General features: G+C 43.0%; 1 protein-coding gene across 4 annotated transcripts; it reads left to right on the forward strand.

Annotated features, from left to right (window-relative positions):
* The first annotated feature begins 7 nt into the window (after nt 1-7).
* GSKIP (GSK3B interacting protein) lies at nt 8-14,019 on the forward strand. Of its 4 annotated transcripts, XM_059686051.1 has the most exons (4): nt 77-96; nt 6,164-6,241; nt 8,251-8,509; nt 12,272-14,019. In XM_059686051.1, exons 3-4 carry the CDS (start codon nt 8,252-8,254, stop codon nt 12,431-12,433), a joined length of 420 nt encoding a protein of 139 aa, XP_059542034.1. In that variant the 5' UTR covers nt 77-96; nt 6,164-6,241; nt 8,251; the 3' UTR covers nt 12,434-14,019. The 4 variants fall into 4 exon arrangements, with proteins under 4 accessions (XP_059542031.1, XP_059542034.1, XP_059542027.1 ...); XM_059686048.1 differs by lacking the exon at nt 6,164-6,241 and having other exon boundaries at nt 8-96; XM_059686044.1 differs by lacking the exons at nt 77-96; nt 6,164-6,241 and adding an exon at nt 161-385.
* Nucleotides 14,020-16,971: the final 2,952 nt, after the last annotated feature.

A 16,971-nucleotide genomic window follows, 5' to 3' on the forward strand; every position in this document is an offset into this window, starting at 1 on the left:
GCTCCGAGGGGGCGGGGCGAGGGGCGGAGGGGGCGGCGCCGCAGGTCGGCTCCTGACGCCCGGGGTGGGGAGACCCGGAGGACGGCGGGCGCGCAGGTGAGCTGCCGCTGGGATGGCTGCGGGCGGGCGGGCGGCCGCCGAGAAGAGCTACCGGGAGGGGAGGGCAGGCCGGGGACCCCCCGAGCGGGACGCGGCGCCGCGGGCCCGGCCGGGAGGGGCGGCGGCTGGAGGGGCCGGAGGCGGGTCCGGCCTGGGCCGTCCCGGGCATCTCGGACGCCGCCCCGAGGGGAGAGCTGCCGCTGCCGCTGTCGCGCACCCCCGCCGCCCCGAACACTGCCCGGTGCTGCTCATTGTCAGCAAGTTCATCGTCGCCCGACTCGGTCAGGTATTGTCTCCAAAGCTCCCTCTTCGTTGCCGCTGGGCGGCTGGCAGCCTGCGGGCGCGCTCTTCGTCCTGGGTGCGCTGCCCTGGGACCAGGAAACTTGAGTTTTCGAGGCATTTGTGGGCAGAGCTGCTTTCTCTGATCAGCCCCCAGCTCCCTCCCCGCCTCGCGGAGACGTGGGCGAAGTCCTCGTTCCGGAGTCTGCGCCGTCGGCTATCTGCCTTTGAGGAGGCAGCTCCTGCCGAGGGGCACTGCTCGGAGGCGCCCCGAAAGGCCTGCGCCGGGGTTCGCCGGCCTGGAAGCCCGGCGCCCCGGGTTACAGTCCTGACGCCGCCGCTTAGCCCAGCCGCTGTGCACCGGCACTGCCCCGGAGCCTTTGCCAGATGGGAGCCGATTAACGTCTGCTCCCGAGGATTGTTGTGAAAATCAACTATGATGACCGAACCTAAACAGAGCCCTGCCCCAGGTAGTTTAATTAAGAATAGCAGCCGAAGACGACCTGTGCAAGGAGAGCTTATTTGTTGGTAACTCGTGAATGCCTTCGAAATACCAGCACAGCCCCCCGAATATTGCCCGATAGAGGGCGCTCCGGTTCCCTTTCATTTTAGAACCAGGGTGCCGCCTGGAGTGCGTAGTGGGTCGGATTGTTGGTGCCCCACGTTCCTAAGAGGCTTGTCCCAAGCCTTCTCAGGGACTTCCAACCCCCTTGCTCCCGGCTCATGCAAAAATACCGGGTCAGGCTCCATTAGGTGAAAGTGTTCCCACCTGGAAAGGTGAAAAGGGTAAATAAGAATCGGGCAAAACCTTCAAGGAACTTATGTCCTACATCCAAAGAGCTATTCCTTTTCTCAGTAAATCCTTACTGATTTCCTGCACGAGCCAGGGGCTGTTCTAGATGCTGGGGAGACAGCACTGAGCCAGCCGAGGCCCTGCCCTCCTGGAGCTGGCCTGTCATTGAAGGCAGGGGAAACAAACAATGATCAAATAAATAATGTGCCATGGCGTCCTCCATACAGGAAGCATGAGCAAGCCATTCCCTTCCCCTCTCTTCTTCCCCCACAGGCACCTATCCCCTAACTTTCTAAGGAACCTCATGATATTTTTTGCTACAGTCAATTCTTGCTTGCTTTTCTACAAATAAATAATGTGCCATATGGTGATGTGTGCTGTAGGGAAAAAATTCTATCTAATAAAGAGGGAATATGCTAATTGACCCTCACACTTTTGCAAAGATGGTGGTGCCCACAGCCAATAAGGAGGGGATATGCTAATTGACTGTCATGCCCTCAAAGATGACGATGCCCATAGCCACAAGGTGGTGGTGCCCAGTCCCCTCAGCCCCGCCGGGGTGGCAGGCGCACAGCAAGGCCGGGCCGCGGGCGGCCACTCCGTGCGCCTGCCTCCGGAGTCCTTCAGTCCCCCAGCCGCCCAGGGCCGGCCCGAGGTGCAGGCAAGCCCCAGATGGCCGCTGCCTAGGGCCAGCTGAGGCTTGTGCTGCCATCAGTGGCAGCAGCAGAGGTGTGATGGGGGTGTCACCTTCCCCTGGTCGCCAGGTCGCCTCCCGCCCCTGAGAGCTCCCCGACTGTGAGAGGGGGCAGGCTGGGCTGACGGACCCCCCTCCAGTGCATGAATTTTCATGTACCGGGCCTCTAGTAAATAAATAAAGCAATATAACCCTGGCTGGAGTGACTTGGTTGGGCGTCATCCCTTGCACCAAGAGGTTGCCAGTTTGATTCCCATCAGGGCACATGCCCGGGTTGTGAGCTTAATTCTGGTCAGGGGAATGTGGGAGGCAACTCATTGATGTTTCCATCTCACATCGATGTTTCCCTCTCCTCCTTTCCTCTCTCTCTAAAAATCAATTTTTTAAATCTTTAAAAAAGATAAATAAAACAATATAAAGAGAATGGAGACAAGGAGATTTGTCACTTTTATATAGAAGGGTAAGGAACAACCTCTTATTTAATAAGGTAACATTTTAGCAGAGACTTGGAGAAAGCTAGGTAGCAAGGCACATAAGTACCTGGAGTTCTTTTCCAGGCAGAGGAGCAACAAGTGCAAGGACCTATCCCGAGGGAGTGAAGGGGAAGGGGGTGAGGGAGGGTCAAGTCATGTAGTGCATTGTAGGCCATTATAAGAACACTAGGGGCCCGGTGCACGAAATTCATGCACTGGGTGTGGGGGCGGGGAGTGTCCCTCAGCCCAGCCTGCCCCCTCTCACATACTGGGAGCCCTCAGGCGTTGACCCCCATCACCCTCCAATCGCAGGATCGGCCCCTTGCCCAGGCCTGACGCCTCTGACAGAGGTGTCAGGCCTGGGCAGGAGACCCTCATTTCCCCCCATCACTGGTTCTGCCCCCAGCCCCCTCTGATTGCTGGCTCTGCCCCTTGCCCAGGCCTGATGCCTCGGCCAGAGGCGTAGACCCCCATCACCCTCTGATCACCTGATCGGCCCCTTGCCCAGGCCTGACGCCTCCGCCAGAGGTGTCAGGCTTGGACAGGGGACCTCCATCTCCCCCAGATCACTGGCTCTGGCCCCCGCCCAGGCCTGAGGCCTCTGGCCCAGGAATCATGCCTGGGCAGGGGACCCCCATCTCCCTCTGATCGCTTGCTCCACCCCCCGCCCAAGCCTGACGCCTCTGACCCAGGCTTCAGGCCTGGGCAAGGGGACCATCATATCCCCCCAATCCCCAGCTCAGCCCCCCGCCCAGGCCTGATGCCTCGGCCAGAGGAGTTGACCCTCATCGCCCTCCGATCACCAATCACCGGATCGGCCCCTTGACCAGGCCTGAGGCCTCCGGCAGAGGTGTCAGGCCTGGGCAGGGGACACCCAGCTCCCCGCGGTTGCAGGCTCCGCCCCTGCCCAGGCCTAACGCCTCTGGCTGAGGCGTCGGCTCGGGCAGCGGGGACCCACAGCTGCAGCGGCCCCGTGATCGTGGGCTCCGCTTTAGGCCCAGGCAAGGGACCCCTAGCTCCCGGGACTGCCAGCTTCGACCGTGCCCAGCTCCCATCGCTGGCTCCACCCCTACTTCCTGCTATCACTGGCCAGGGCGGAAAAGGCACCTGATTCTCTGATCATGGCTGGGGGGCAGGGCAAAGGCGGCCCCTCGGCCGCCTTTGCCCTGCCCCCCAGCTCTTAGCTCTCCCCTGGGTTTCCGATCACTGTCAGTGGCAGGGGGCTTCTTCCTGCTTTCCCTTTCGCCTCCCTGCATTGTGCCTACATATGCAAATTAACCGCCATCTTGTTGGCAGTTAACTGCCAATCTTAGTTGGCAGTTCATTTGCATATAGCCCTGATTAGCCAATGAAAAGGGTATCGTCATACGCCAATTACCATTTTTCTCTTTTATTAGTGTAGACTAGAAGCCCGGTGCACGAATTCGTGCATGGGTGGGGTCTGGTCAGCCTGACCTGATGGATGCCCATCAGGCCAGGTGGCAGGGGAGAGGGGCCACAGGAGGTTGGCCGGCCCCACCCCTGATGGGCAGGCAACGGGGGGCAGGGCTGGCCAGGGGGAGGCGCCACGGGAGATTGGGGGGGCCAATCAGGGTCCCGATCAGGCCTGTTGGCCGCCGCAGTGCCGTCATAGCGACTGTTCCTTCCGGTGGCTTGGCTTTTATTTATATATAGATTGACTCTCACTCTGGATGAAGGAGTTTGAGGAGAGGAGTGACCTATTCTGGCCTGTTTTTACTAACTGCTTTGTTGAGAACAGATGGGTAGAAGTAGAGTGGCTTGGACTAGAGTAGTGGCAGTGAAGATGGTAAGAAGCAATTGGATTCTGGATATATTTTGAAGATAATAAGACATGTTTGTGAGTAATAATTATGATACTTGCCATAAAAGGAGCGTAAACAAAGTGGTATGAAAAGGTGGAATCTCATCTGGCAGGGAATTAGAATAGGCCTTGAGAGGTTTGAACTGAACTCTTGAGTAATAGGTACAATTGACTTCTTTCAGGTTCACATGTTAAATAGTAAGTGACTTCTTTTGAAATATAGAATTACATTTAGGCTGTTTATAGAATGCCTGAAATTTCAAATATCAGAAAAGGAAAATAAAATCGGAAGATTTTATAACAAACATACTCCCTTCACTGATTTTGTCTCTCCTATATTACATCAACTTTAATATCTTATTGGTTCCTTCATTCATGAGCTAAATACATTTTGACACATGATTACTATAGGTATGTGACCCAAGTAGAAAAGATTAGATACTGCAAAAGAAAAGATTGGTGAACCTGAAGACAAAACAATGGAAACTATTGAAAGTGAAACAGAAAAGAAAATGAAAAAATTAACAAAGTTGTGAGGAATAGGACAGCTTCACTTGGACTCATATTCATGAAATTGTAGCCCCCAAAGAGAGGAGGGACAGATAATAATAATAATGAAGAAATAATTAGCAAAATTTGTTGAAATTTATTGAAAACTATAAACCCACAAGCAAGTGGTTCAGTGAACCCAAAGAAAAAGAAACATGAAAAAAAACTATACCACCCTAACCGCTTTGGCTCAGTGGATAGAGCATCAGCCTGCGGACTCAAGGGTCCCAGGTTTGATTCCAGTCAAGGGCATGTACCTTGGCAGCTGATCGATGTTTCTCTCTCATCGATGTTTCTAACTCTCTATCCCTCTCCCTTCCTCTCTGTAAAAAATCAATAAAATATATTAAAGAAAAAGAAAGAAAATAAAACTATACCAAGTGGAACAAAGATAACAATGGGATCAGATTTATCATAGGAAACAATGCAAGCAAACTGATAATAGAGAAACATCTTTAAAGTCTTGAAAGGGGGGGGCAAACTGTCAACCTAAGATTTTTATACCTAGCAAAAATACCTTTCAAAATGGAAGGTGAAAGGAAGTCCTGTTCAGATATACAAAAGCTGAAAGAAGTTAACAGCAGCAGATTTATACTGCAGGAAATGTTGAAGGAAAATTGAATGGCAGAAGGAAAATGGTACAGGTTATAGACCCAGATGTAGATCAACACAAAGGAATGAGGGCACCAGAAATGGTAACTATATGGTTAACTCTAAAATACCTGTGCAGTGATGATGGTGCTGGAGTTACAAAGCATGAAACCTATAGTTAAGGAACCTTTCCAAAGGAGACAGTGAACTTGGCAAGTACTCTGAGCCTCCTTTTAATAGAACCATGTAAACTAGCTGTTTATATTGCCCATCCAATATATTAATTAACTTTTCCAAAAAGAAAGGGCAGAAAATGAAGTCTCTTCAACTATCTGAACACTGTTTTTCCTGCTGATAGCATATGGACACTGTGGTACAGAGACTATGCCTCCCACCCATGTTGCCCATGTCCTAATTCCCAGAAACTGTGAACATGATGCCTTAAATGGCAAAAGGAACTTCCTAGATTTCTCACCTCCAGAATTGTAAGAAAATAAATTTGTGTCGTTTTAATTTACTATATTTGTGATAATTTGTGACAGCAGCAATGCAAACTAATATAGAAACATATTAATATTCAAATTCTACAAAGCTTTATAAGCACTTTGTATATGACAGGTATAAAAATATCATTAGGGTTCCATTTATTTACATCCTTTTCTATAAAGCTGTTGAAGAGCTAGATCAATCATTGCTTTTTATTTTGGGTAGTCTCCTAAATCAGTTAGGATACTTTCAGTTGCCAGGAAAGTAGCTGGAATTTATTGCTCCCATAACTGAAAAGTGCAAAGGTTAGGCAGCCATCAGAACTCTGGCAACGTTTCTCAGTCAACCTTTTGGCTCTGTTCTTTTCCCATTTTCAGCACCGTCTTGGCCCAGTATCTCCCATCTCAGGATGACAGCCAGAAGGAGCTGAGCTCTGTGCTCTATTCTGGATTAAGGTGACTAGAAAGAATTTCGTGTATTGTTAGTTTAGGGCACTCTAACTGGGTGGGGGTCAGTATCACCCAAATTACTTTACTCAGTAGGAGAAAGGAGCGTTATGATTCACCTTAGAAAATCTGGGTGCTATTAGGACGGGGAAAGGATATTGATAAGAGCTTGTTACAACCAACAAAAAAGAAATTATAATAATGTCTTTTAAAAGTACTAGTAAGTCTCAAATGTTATCAATTTGTGTAATGCTTCAAAAGTAAATTCTTTTTTTATTTGTGTATTAGCAAAAGTTCTGAATGTCTGCTTTTTTATCTGTCATTCAAAGACATTTTAGAAAAATAATCTTCAGTCTTAAGTGTCTTTCTTTTTTTTGCCCCTTGGTGCTAATTAGTACACAACAGTTTGATGACCTACTTCCTGACCTGTGAGAATTTCTTCCATCCTAGTATTGAATTCTTCATCTTTCCCTAAGGTCCTAATTGCAATTAACTGGACTCTTGCTTTAAAAACTTTATATACTGCTAAGCTGTTTCGTATAAACATCTTTTTCATGTAATGATTATTATTATTTCTGACATCTCTAATTGAGATACTGGATTACTGAAGCCAAAAAAAAAAAAAAAGATGTTTGGTATTCATGATGTTAAAAGATTCATGCTTCGAAGTCTTCAAACTAGCTGTAAAAAAATAAAATGAGCTAATTTTCTATACATAAAACCAAGTATAAAGGAGTATAATGATTATTTTTAGAGTAAAGTAGAAATTTTAGAAAACAAATATTTTCACTATCTCATACAGTAAGTCAGTATTAGATTTCAGTTATCTGACAAATGGATCCAACAATAATTGGTAATTTTATAATTAACCTGTATTGTTAGGAGTGACTAATTCTTGAAAGTTCTGTAGGAGGCTCAAAAAAAGGATCTTTAAAGCATATCATTAGTTGAAATAGGACTGAAAGAATGTATTATTTGTACATTTGCTGTGTGAGTTTTTAATAGCTTTACATAGTTTATTATAAATTGCCTTTGGCAAATAGTTCTGACTTTTTAAGAAAATTTTTTTTTTTTTTTTTTTTTAGAGGAAGAGTGAGAGAGAAACATCGATTAGTTGCCTCCCGTACACACCTCAACCAGGGATAGAACCCAAAAGCTAAGCATGTGCCCTGACCTGCTATCAAACCAGCGACCTTTCAGTGCCTGGGACAGCACTCAAATCAACTGAGCACACCAGCCAGGGCATAGTTTTGACTTGTCTAATGAGTAAATGACAACAACTATAGGAGCTCTAGCTCCTTAAGATTTTTGCTAGTAGTTTAGAGTTGACTGTATGGAATCACCCAGAAGCTCAGAAAAATACCCCCAAAAAATTACCCAGATTTTTTTTATTTTTTTTTTTTCAGTTTCTCTGAGGGGGGTGAAGGGTGTCAATGACTGAGGACTTCATTTGTTACCTCTCAAATTGGCAAATATTAAAAAGTATTGGAAAGAATGTGGGGAAGAAAAAAAAGAGGATAGCCCTGCATAGTCTCTTGGTGGAGTATAAATCATACAGCCTTTGTTTGTTTGTTTGTTTGTTTGTTTGAAGGGTAAATCAGCATTATGGCAGTACCTATTGAAAGTTAAAATGAGCATGTGCTTTGACTCAGCAATTACAGTTTTAAATATCCTAGAAGAGTAATTACACATTTAAAAAGATGTACTAAGGCTTTTACTGAGACATTGTTTGAAATAACTAAAAATTAATATTCTCAATTCCTATCAATATGGGAGTTAACTTTTGGGGGGAAAGTGGAGAACAGTGGCTGTTTTTTTCTGAAAATCTATAGGTGTCTAGATAATTTTGCTGTAAAAAAAACTATTAGAAATGGTTTTCAACAATATTTTCCAGAAAAGTTGTTGACTAGTTCATGCTGTCTACTAAGTAGCAATAGGAAGGCACGTCAGGCATTGTTTCATCAAACAACAATATCTGGAGTGTCTTTCTGTAAAGATTCATGTCTACTTTTTTGCAGGATGGAGACGGATTGTAATCCCATGGAGCTAAGCAGTATGTCAGGATATGAAGAAAATGCAGAGCTTAATGGTTTTGAAGGGACTGACATGAAAGACATGAGGCTAGAAGCTGAAGCAGTTGTGAATGATGTTCTCTTTGCCGTGAACACAATGTTTGTCTCAAAAGCCCTGCGCTGTGCAGATGATGTGGCCTATATCAACGTGGAAACGAGAGAAAGGAACAGATACTGCCTGGAGCTTACTGAAGCAGGGCTTAAGGTGAGTGCCTTTTCTTTTTGGAAAAAGGAAGTATTTATACTTTACCACTTTATCAAAGAGGGGTCAGGGAGTAGGGACGAGTGTTAAATGAGAACTCAACACTCAGCAGCTAACAGGGATTTTTAAAGGAAAACTTTTATCTAGGAATTTTTAATAATACTCAAGTCTCTCACTAACATGGGGAAATTGAATTTTTTAAAAAAATTTGATTGGCAATATTACTTTGTTTTAATGATCGATCACCCCTAAAATTTATTTATTTCTTATCTGTGGTTAAATAATGTGCACCAGAATTAGGCATTCCCTGTATTGGCTGAGTTTTATAGGCATTGTATTGAGAGGATCTTCTTCCACCTCTTACAAATGTCTCTTCTGTGAAAACAACATACTTGACTCCACTGCTCCCCAGCTGTTAGATCAAAGTCCCGTCGCAGCAGACAGTTGCACCTCTGAATTTCCAAGAGTGTCCTATTGGCTCTTTATTACAGGTGAGCTGTTCTAGGCAGTAACCTTAAATCCTTATACCAGAATCCTGAGTTTAGAATAGTAGAAAGTACCACCTGAAATCAACTTTTCATTTAAAAAAACAAAAAACACAACTATTATAAAAATTTTGACCTGCTAAACAAAGGAGTAGTATTAGAAACTCCAAAATTTAATTGTAACTTTACTAATTAATTAATATTCAATCTCAATGAAAGATCTCTGACTTTTCTGTTTCAAAAGTTGCACAGAATCATAAAGTAGAGGCCAAGGCCTAAGCAGGTGAGAATGTCATGTAATGCTATGTTCAAAGGCTACATGAACCTCCCTATTTCACTAGATTCGGTTCCTTCAGAAGCAGATGAGCCACGTGTTCCGTGTACTCCTTGTTGAGGATCACTTGCACTGAAGCGAATTGCAAAGCCAGCAGCTTGACTGCTCTCAGTTCCCTCACAGCTGCCATGCAGGTAGCTGCTTAGCTTAGTGAAACTTGAATTAACTAGTTTTGTACACTCCTTTCTCAATCCCTCAATTTGTACTAAAAGCTTATTGTCTTCAGAAATGGATCTTAAGTAGAAGTAGGTAAATCAAAAGTAGAGATAAATGACCCTGGATAAGTTAATTATATTTTACATTGATTAATTCTAAGGTAGCTATGGTGAAATACGATTGGTTCTGATAAATTTAAAAACCAGAAAGAATTGGAGGATAATTATATGAATAAAGTATAGAGAAAGAACTAGGTCAGTTATAAAGCTTGACATGTAGGTACTTAAATTTTTTTTCAGTCTGATTCGGTTAACGTTCATTGAGCAACTATCCTGTGTTAGGAATTGGAAATGAAACTTTGAATAAGATATGATCCCTATCCTATTAGGAAGACCAGTCTTACAGGGATCAGAAAGGGGCAAACAGAACTGTAATACAGCCCAGCTGGTGTGGCCCAGTGGTTGAGTGTCACCCCATGAACCAGGAGGTCACAGTTCAATTCCTGGTCAGGGCACATGCCCGGATTGTGGGCTCAATCCCCAGTGGAGGACATGCAGGAGGCCAATCACCGATTCTCTGTCATCATTGATGTTTCTCTCTCTCCTTTTCCCTTCCTCTCTGAAATCAATAAAAATATACATACATATATATTTTAAATCTCCTTATCTTTGAAAAAACAACAATTATAATACAATGGACCCTCCCTTATCCACATGTTCACTTTCCACAGTTTCAGTTACCTGTGGTCAACCATGGCTTGAAAATACTCAATGGAAAATCACAATTTATACAGGGGTGGGCAAAAGTAGGTTAAAATACCAGCCATCATTATGTAAAAGATAAATTATAATTAAGGATACAGCCCTAGTCGGTTTGGCTCAGTGGATAGAGGGTGGGCCTGTGGACTGAAGTGTCTGGGATTCAAGGGCACATGCCCGGGTTGTGGGCTCGATCCCCAGTGGGGGGCATACAGGAGGCAGCTGATCAATTCCCTCTCATCATTGATGTTTCTATCTCCCTTTCCCTTCCTGTCCGAAATCAATAAAAATATATTTTAAAAAATATATAAATAAGTGCCGGAACCGGTTTGGCTCAGTGGATAGAGCGTCAGCCTGCGGACTGAAGAGTCCCAGGTTCGATTCCGGTCAAGGGCATGTACCTGGGTTGCGGGCACATCCCCAGTAGGAGATGTGCAGGAGGCAGCTGATCGATGTTTCTCTCTCATCGATGTTTCTAACTATCTCTCTCCCTTCCTCTCTGTAAAAAAAATACATTTAAAAAAAAATTTTATATATATATATATATATATTATATATATATGTATATATATAATATATATATATATATATATGTAAGGATACAAAATAATAAGAATGAGACAAATAATACAAATAAATAATATAATAATAATACAAAAATAAACTTTCGGGTACTCACAGCTGTAAACCTACTTCTGCCAACCCCAGACATTTTATGTTGCACACCTCTCTGAGTAGTATGGTGAGATCCCGTGCCACCCTGCTCCGTACTGCCCAGGACATCCTTTGTCCAGCACACCCGAGCTATATACACTACTCGCCCGTTAGCCATTTAGCAGCTGTCTCAGGTACCAGATTGGTTATCAGAGAGAGCACGTTTACATAACTGTAAATACAGTATATTGTTATAATTGTTCTGTTTTATTAGTTATTAATTGATCTCTTACTGTACCTAGTTTATAAATTAAAGTTTATCATAGGTATGTACGGTATGTATGGGGAAAGTACATATAGGGCTTGGTCCTGTCCATGGTTTCAGGCATCCACTGGGGGTCTTGGAACATCTCCCCTGCGTATAGGGAGCTGCTGTGCGCGTGGAAAGCGCTGCAGTAAAGCATGGTTCTGAAGAGGCGTGTGTGTCATCCTCCGCGGGCGTCTGCCTCTGCTTTTCATCAAAACCACTCCTACTTCTAACAGGAACTTGCGTCTCCTACGGATTGACTAGATGGCATAACAGTTCAACGCTTACAGAGGGAATTCACAAGCTTTAGTCAAGTGAACAAAGGCTAAAGTAATTTTGCCCTGTACTGTGCTGGTGAACTGTGATATGTCTTATATAATCTTGGTGGAGAGAAATGCTTTAGCAGCTGCATTTAAAGAAAAATAAATAAAACAGTAACATTCCCTTTTTTCTCACTGAGTTGTGCATTCGTTTCCCTATTAGATAAGTAATGTATTAGTAATGTGAAATGGCCTTTCAGATAAATAATCATACAGGAGGATTAAAGCTATAAATACTTTCTAGAATTCTTTATAGAGAAAGAGTCCAAAGGATTAGTTCTAAGGTAGCTATGGTGAGGTATGGCCGGTTCTGATTAGAGTCAGAAGTCTTACATATGAAGCTAAGTAAATAGTGGATATATTATCTATTATAGTGCTTTTATATAGCAGGCTCTCAATACATGTGTAATTAAATTGAAGTATGTTTTATTTTTTTAATCATGTTTTAAATTATGAGAATGGAACGCTGCTTTTGATAGCTTTTTAATTTTTTTCTCTATTTTACCTTTGTTTTAGGACCAGGAGTTGGTAAATCAAACCATTAAATTTGGGGGGGAAATGACAAAGAGAGTGTTTTGCAGGGGTTATTCCTATAAGTTGTAAATTGCTTAAACATTTTAAAAATATATTAAAATATGCACATTTTAACTATTGATTGAAAAAAGTGTCATTAGAGAATGACCCAGGTAAACAACTGGTTTTTGCGCTGTCATGAGGAAATCTAATTATTGAATTCCCTCTTCTCTTGTAGATAGTAGGTTATGCTTTTGACCAGGTGGATGATCACTTACAGAGTCCCTACCATGAAACGGTCTACTCCCTGCTGGACACGCTCAGCCCCGCCTATCGGGAGGCCTTCGGAAACGCACTCCTTCAAAGATTGGAAGCTTTGAAAAGGGATGGACAGTCATGACTAAGCTTTTTCCTTTGAGAGGGGGTGGCTGCTGGTACAAAATGTTGATGTAAAGCTTGAAATTCTTGCATAAGGTCATAGAAAATGCATCTTTGATTTTGTGTCTTTATCTTTTCTTGCTTCAAATTTGGCTTTTGACAAGAACATTATTGAGTAATGAATCGTCTTTCTTAGTTCCTGATTCATGAAGGGAATTGCTGTAATACCATCATTAAGACATTCACATTTCTTCATGTAGTATCTCTGCATTTCAAAACCAAATCAGTGTTTCATTCTGTTATCCAGGACTTCGATTGCTGCCAGCACTCTCTATCACATGGGAACTTCTGGATTTGCACAGTAATGTAGGATTTAAAAGGACCTACATGTAAACTTTGGTTCAGCTCGCTAAATCAGGGGCTTACTCCTAACTTGGACTAACTTTGTAATACTTCTTTTGGTACTAGCCTTACCGGAAACAAATTATCAACCAGTTTCCCCTGCACAAAATTTGAAATTCACTGAATCACTTCATCTATTTATATTACTGATATGGACTGATGAAGATGAATTAAAGATATATTACTTAGCTAGTATTCAATGAACAACAGGGACTGAGATAGTTCTGTATTCCTTGTTTGCAACAGCCAGCGAACTAAGAGGACAACCGTTAGCAAATGAATGTAATAACTTTCTCCAAGGTGTTTAAGCACATAAGCAAATACAGGAACAGGCTCCATTCTTTTTCTTAACAAAAAGTATCTTCAGTGTGTGGGATTTAAAAGAAAGAAGATTCTGATTTGCTAAAAAACAGTCGTTTGGCCTGTGTTGATTCTTATTATAAATGTTTGTTTACATGATGTACAGTATATATTCAGAAAGTATTTTCGCCTCAGTGTTTACTTTCTATAATGTAGTACTTTGGTATTCCCACAGCACCCTCCTTCCCAGCAGATGTGCAATGTTTCGTCTCAATGCCAAACCCACAGTGTAATCTGAGTGCATTGTATGGGTTTGAAAACCAAAGGATGACGGAAGCATTCCGAGACTTCATATTTGAAAAAGGGAGAAATCTGTATTTTATATTTTGTTACAAGTACTAAGATTTATAAACTTAGTAAACTGTACCATGCTGCTGTGTGTTTTCAAAAACATGTTGAATAGTAAGGATTGGGGAAGTTTTTTTAATACTAATAGTCAAAAGCAGCAGCTGTTAGAAATGTTGAACTAGAATTCTGCATCTGAACACTCCTTCAGAAATTGTCATTCGCAGGCTTTGTTTTCTATCATTATTAAGTAATGGGTACTTTCAGGCTCTGAAGTTTTTGTAGACCAGAGCGAATTAGAGTTTGGTTCCGTCACTGTTTATTCCGAGCCCTATTGGAATGCTTTCATTATGGTTGATATGCATATTCATTCTCAGCTTTGCTTTCAGATGCTTAACTGTTTGGGCAGTGAAGTCTAACTTCAGGTTGAACAATCTCAGGCTAACTGTAAAGTTTGGATAAAATTCTGTCTGTTCATTTTGAGTTAAGTATGCAGAAAAAAATAACTGTATGTTTAAAAGTTGAAATTGTTCATTTTGTGATAAATGATTGATTCCAAGAGCTTCTGTTTCTTTCTTTTTTTTTTAATAGAAATAGAAGAGTGTATAAAACCTGGACTTTTCACTCCAAAGTCTTGCCACAGTGGTGTTGCTTGAAAGGTTAATCAATGCTTAGTGACATAGAGCTCTTAAGCTGTGACCTTTTCCAAAGAGATCTGGGGAGTAAGCCAATGCAATATCATTTCCATTTTTGAATTTAGTATTGTTACATTTTAATGTGAGGTGAGTTCTTTTTATTACTATGAAAGAGCAACTTGGAGAGAAGACTTAGTAAAACGCTGATAATAAAACCTCCACTAGATTGTGAAACCTCAATTTTACCTAGATTGGTTAAAGCAGATAACTTAAAGCCTTGATTACACTTCCAAAGGAAAAGGGAAAAATAACTTTAAATAAAAAAATTAAAAAATGAGAATGAGCAAATGATATAAACAATTCAGAAAAAAAAAAATACAGATGTCCACTAGTAACTACTTGAAAGATATTCAACCTGACCAGTAATTCAAGAAAGGTAAATAGGTTTGGCTATGTTAGGCCATTTCACTTAATCATTTAATAATTTCTCTATATAACTAGAGGCCCCATGCACGACATTCATGCAGTGGGGGAAGGGGGGTGCCTCAGCCCCCCCCACCCCCACCCCCAGTGCATGAATGTCGTGCACGGGGCCTCTAGTATAGGATAAAAGCCTAAGCAACCATTATGGCGGAATGACCAGAATGACTGGTCGCTATGATGCACACTGACCACTCAGGGCAGCTGCTCAACACAGGAGCTGCCCCATGGTGGTCAGTGTGCTCCCACAAGGGGAGTGCCGCTCAGCCAGAAGCTGGGCTCACGGCTGGCGACCGCAGCGACGGTGGCAGGAGCCTCTCCTGCTGCCGCAGCAGCACTAAGGAGCAGCGAGCAGACAGGTGGACATCCCTCAAGGGGTCCTGGACTGTGAGAGGGCACAGGCCGGGCTGAGGACTCCCCCCCCCCCCCCCGCCTCCAGTGCAGGAATTTTGTGCACCGGGCCTCTAGTTTAAATATAATGATACCAGTAAGGATTTAGTGAGAGGGCACTCTTACCTCTGTTGGAAGATATTCTGGCAAACATTGGTGGTAGAGCCTTTACAAAGTTTATAACTTCTGTTCCGGTGCTAGCCAGTTAGCATGGTGAGCGATTCCGAGGACATATACCGCAAGGATGTTCATTTTCTCTAATGAACCATTGGAATGGCTCTAAAAGTGATTAAGTTATGCCACATTGATGGGGGAATTGACAATGGAGAAAATTGAACTACATGAAAAAAATAAGAAACTAACTTATTTTGGAAAATACTCTTCTATGTGAACAGGAAAATGAAATAAAATATTCTGCATGTTCATAGTCCTCAGCAGGTGATAAGATAGGTAGTTTTCATTTTCTCTGTACTTTCTCACATTTTCTACATTTGCTTGTATGTACTAATTGAAGGGGAAGCAATAGATTTGGGGTTCAAGCTAGCTGAAGAACCTCCCTCTCTAGGAAAAGCACCAACCTGTGTTCAGTTGTGTGTGCTCCCAGGATCCTCATTCCCCATGGTGACCCCGTTCCCACCTTTCCCCGGGGTCCAGAATCAATGGTTACACTTCCAACAGAGCAAATCAGTGTGTGTGGGATCATGGTCATAGCTCTTCCATCGCACACTGCACCGTTCTCTCTCCAGTGTTCAAAAACAAAATGTGTCGACTGTCAAGGGAGAACAGGTTAGGAAAACTCGGAGAGTCTTCGTGACATGTTAACGTTGGAACTCTGCCTTCTACCCCTTTCTTTGTGAGAACAGAGCTGAGACTTGGACAGATGGAGGGACGTGCTCAGCGGCCCACCTGTAAGCAGTAGAGTTGGGCAGAACATGGGTCTTCTGACGCCACAGCATAGCCCACAGTGAGCGTCAATGAAAGCAGCTCCTGAATTCTCTTTATATGAGAGCTGATTTTAAAAGAGGGAAGGAATAACAATAAAAGCTGTGTTAATTGGTATGACAGAATTAACAACCCCCCAACCTACCATCTGTAAAATTCTCCGGAAGCAATCCCCCTATAACTCTGGCACAAACACACTGACCCGTTATCAGTAGTGTGAACTGGGAGAAGGAAACGCAGGTGAGATATTTTATAGTAGCATGACCAGTAGATAACTTTCGAAGTACTTACCTGTTAAACTTCATATCAATAGGAACAAACTAAAAATCTGGAAATGAGGCATCTAGGGAGTTCTAGAATATTTGATCTAACAAGCCATCTGAAAGGATGGTGGAAGATAGTCCATCGAGTTTTGCACGGGTCGTGATGAGTTTTTATATTTAAGTTGACAGCATTTTTTTGTTGATAATTTTTTAGAAAGACTGTTACTATGAGCAATCTTTTCCAAAATTGAGTGCAGATTGTCAGTGTTAATTATTTTATCAAAACAGAAGCTCGAATGAAACATATCAACAAGGAAAGTGGGTGAGGACCCAAAAAAAAGGAATGAAAGGCTCCCATTTGTAGCAGTGTGCCTTAGGCTTACAGAATAAAAGCAATTGCACCTTTGGAGACCATTTCAGAAAAAGCTCTCATGCATGTCTTATTTAATCCTAACAGCCCTCTAGACTGGAGGTTTCACCCCTGTTTTACAGCCAATTTAACAGCTTGGGAAAGGTTAAAAGATGGGTCCCAGGCTCCAGCAAAAGGCTGCAGAACTGTAACTCAGCCACATCTGAGTGTCTGACAGCCCAGAGCCTCCCAGTTTTCTGGAGCTCCGGGCCACCTGCATTTTTTTTTAAGGCAAGCAGTATTTTTAAAATAAAATAAAAATTGCTGCATGTGTTAAATATTTACATTGAACAAGTCAATGTTTAAAGCACAAAAATATTTCAATAGAATCAAGATAACAAATGGCAAGATGTAATCTTAAGTGGAGTGTCATCTTTTCACTTGTCGGTTGCTG

The sequence above is a fragment of the Myotis daubentonii genome, chromosome 1, assembly GCF_963259705.1.
Source record: "Myotis daubentonii chromosome 1, mMyoDau2.1, whole genome shotgun sequence".
In the NCBI taxonomy this organism is placed as follows: Eukaryota; Metazoa; Chordata; class Mammalia; order Chiroptera; family Vespertilionidae; genus Myotis; species Myotis daubentonii.

Excerpts from the sequence above, each read along its gene's own strand:
- GSKIP (XM_059686048.1), top strand. The coding sequence starts at position 8,252 with ATGGAGACGGATTGTAATCCCATGGAGCTAAGCAGTATGTCAGGATAT. Across the intron at positions 8,510-12,271 it reads TTACTGAAGCAGGGCTTAAG|ATAGTAGGTTATGCTTTTGA; the intron begins GTGAGTGCCTTT and ends CTTCTCTTGTAG.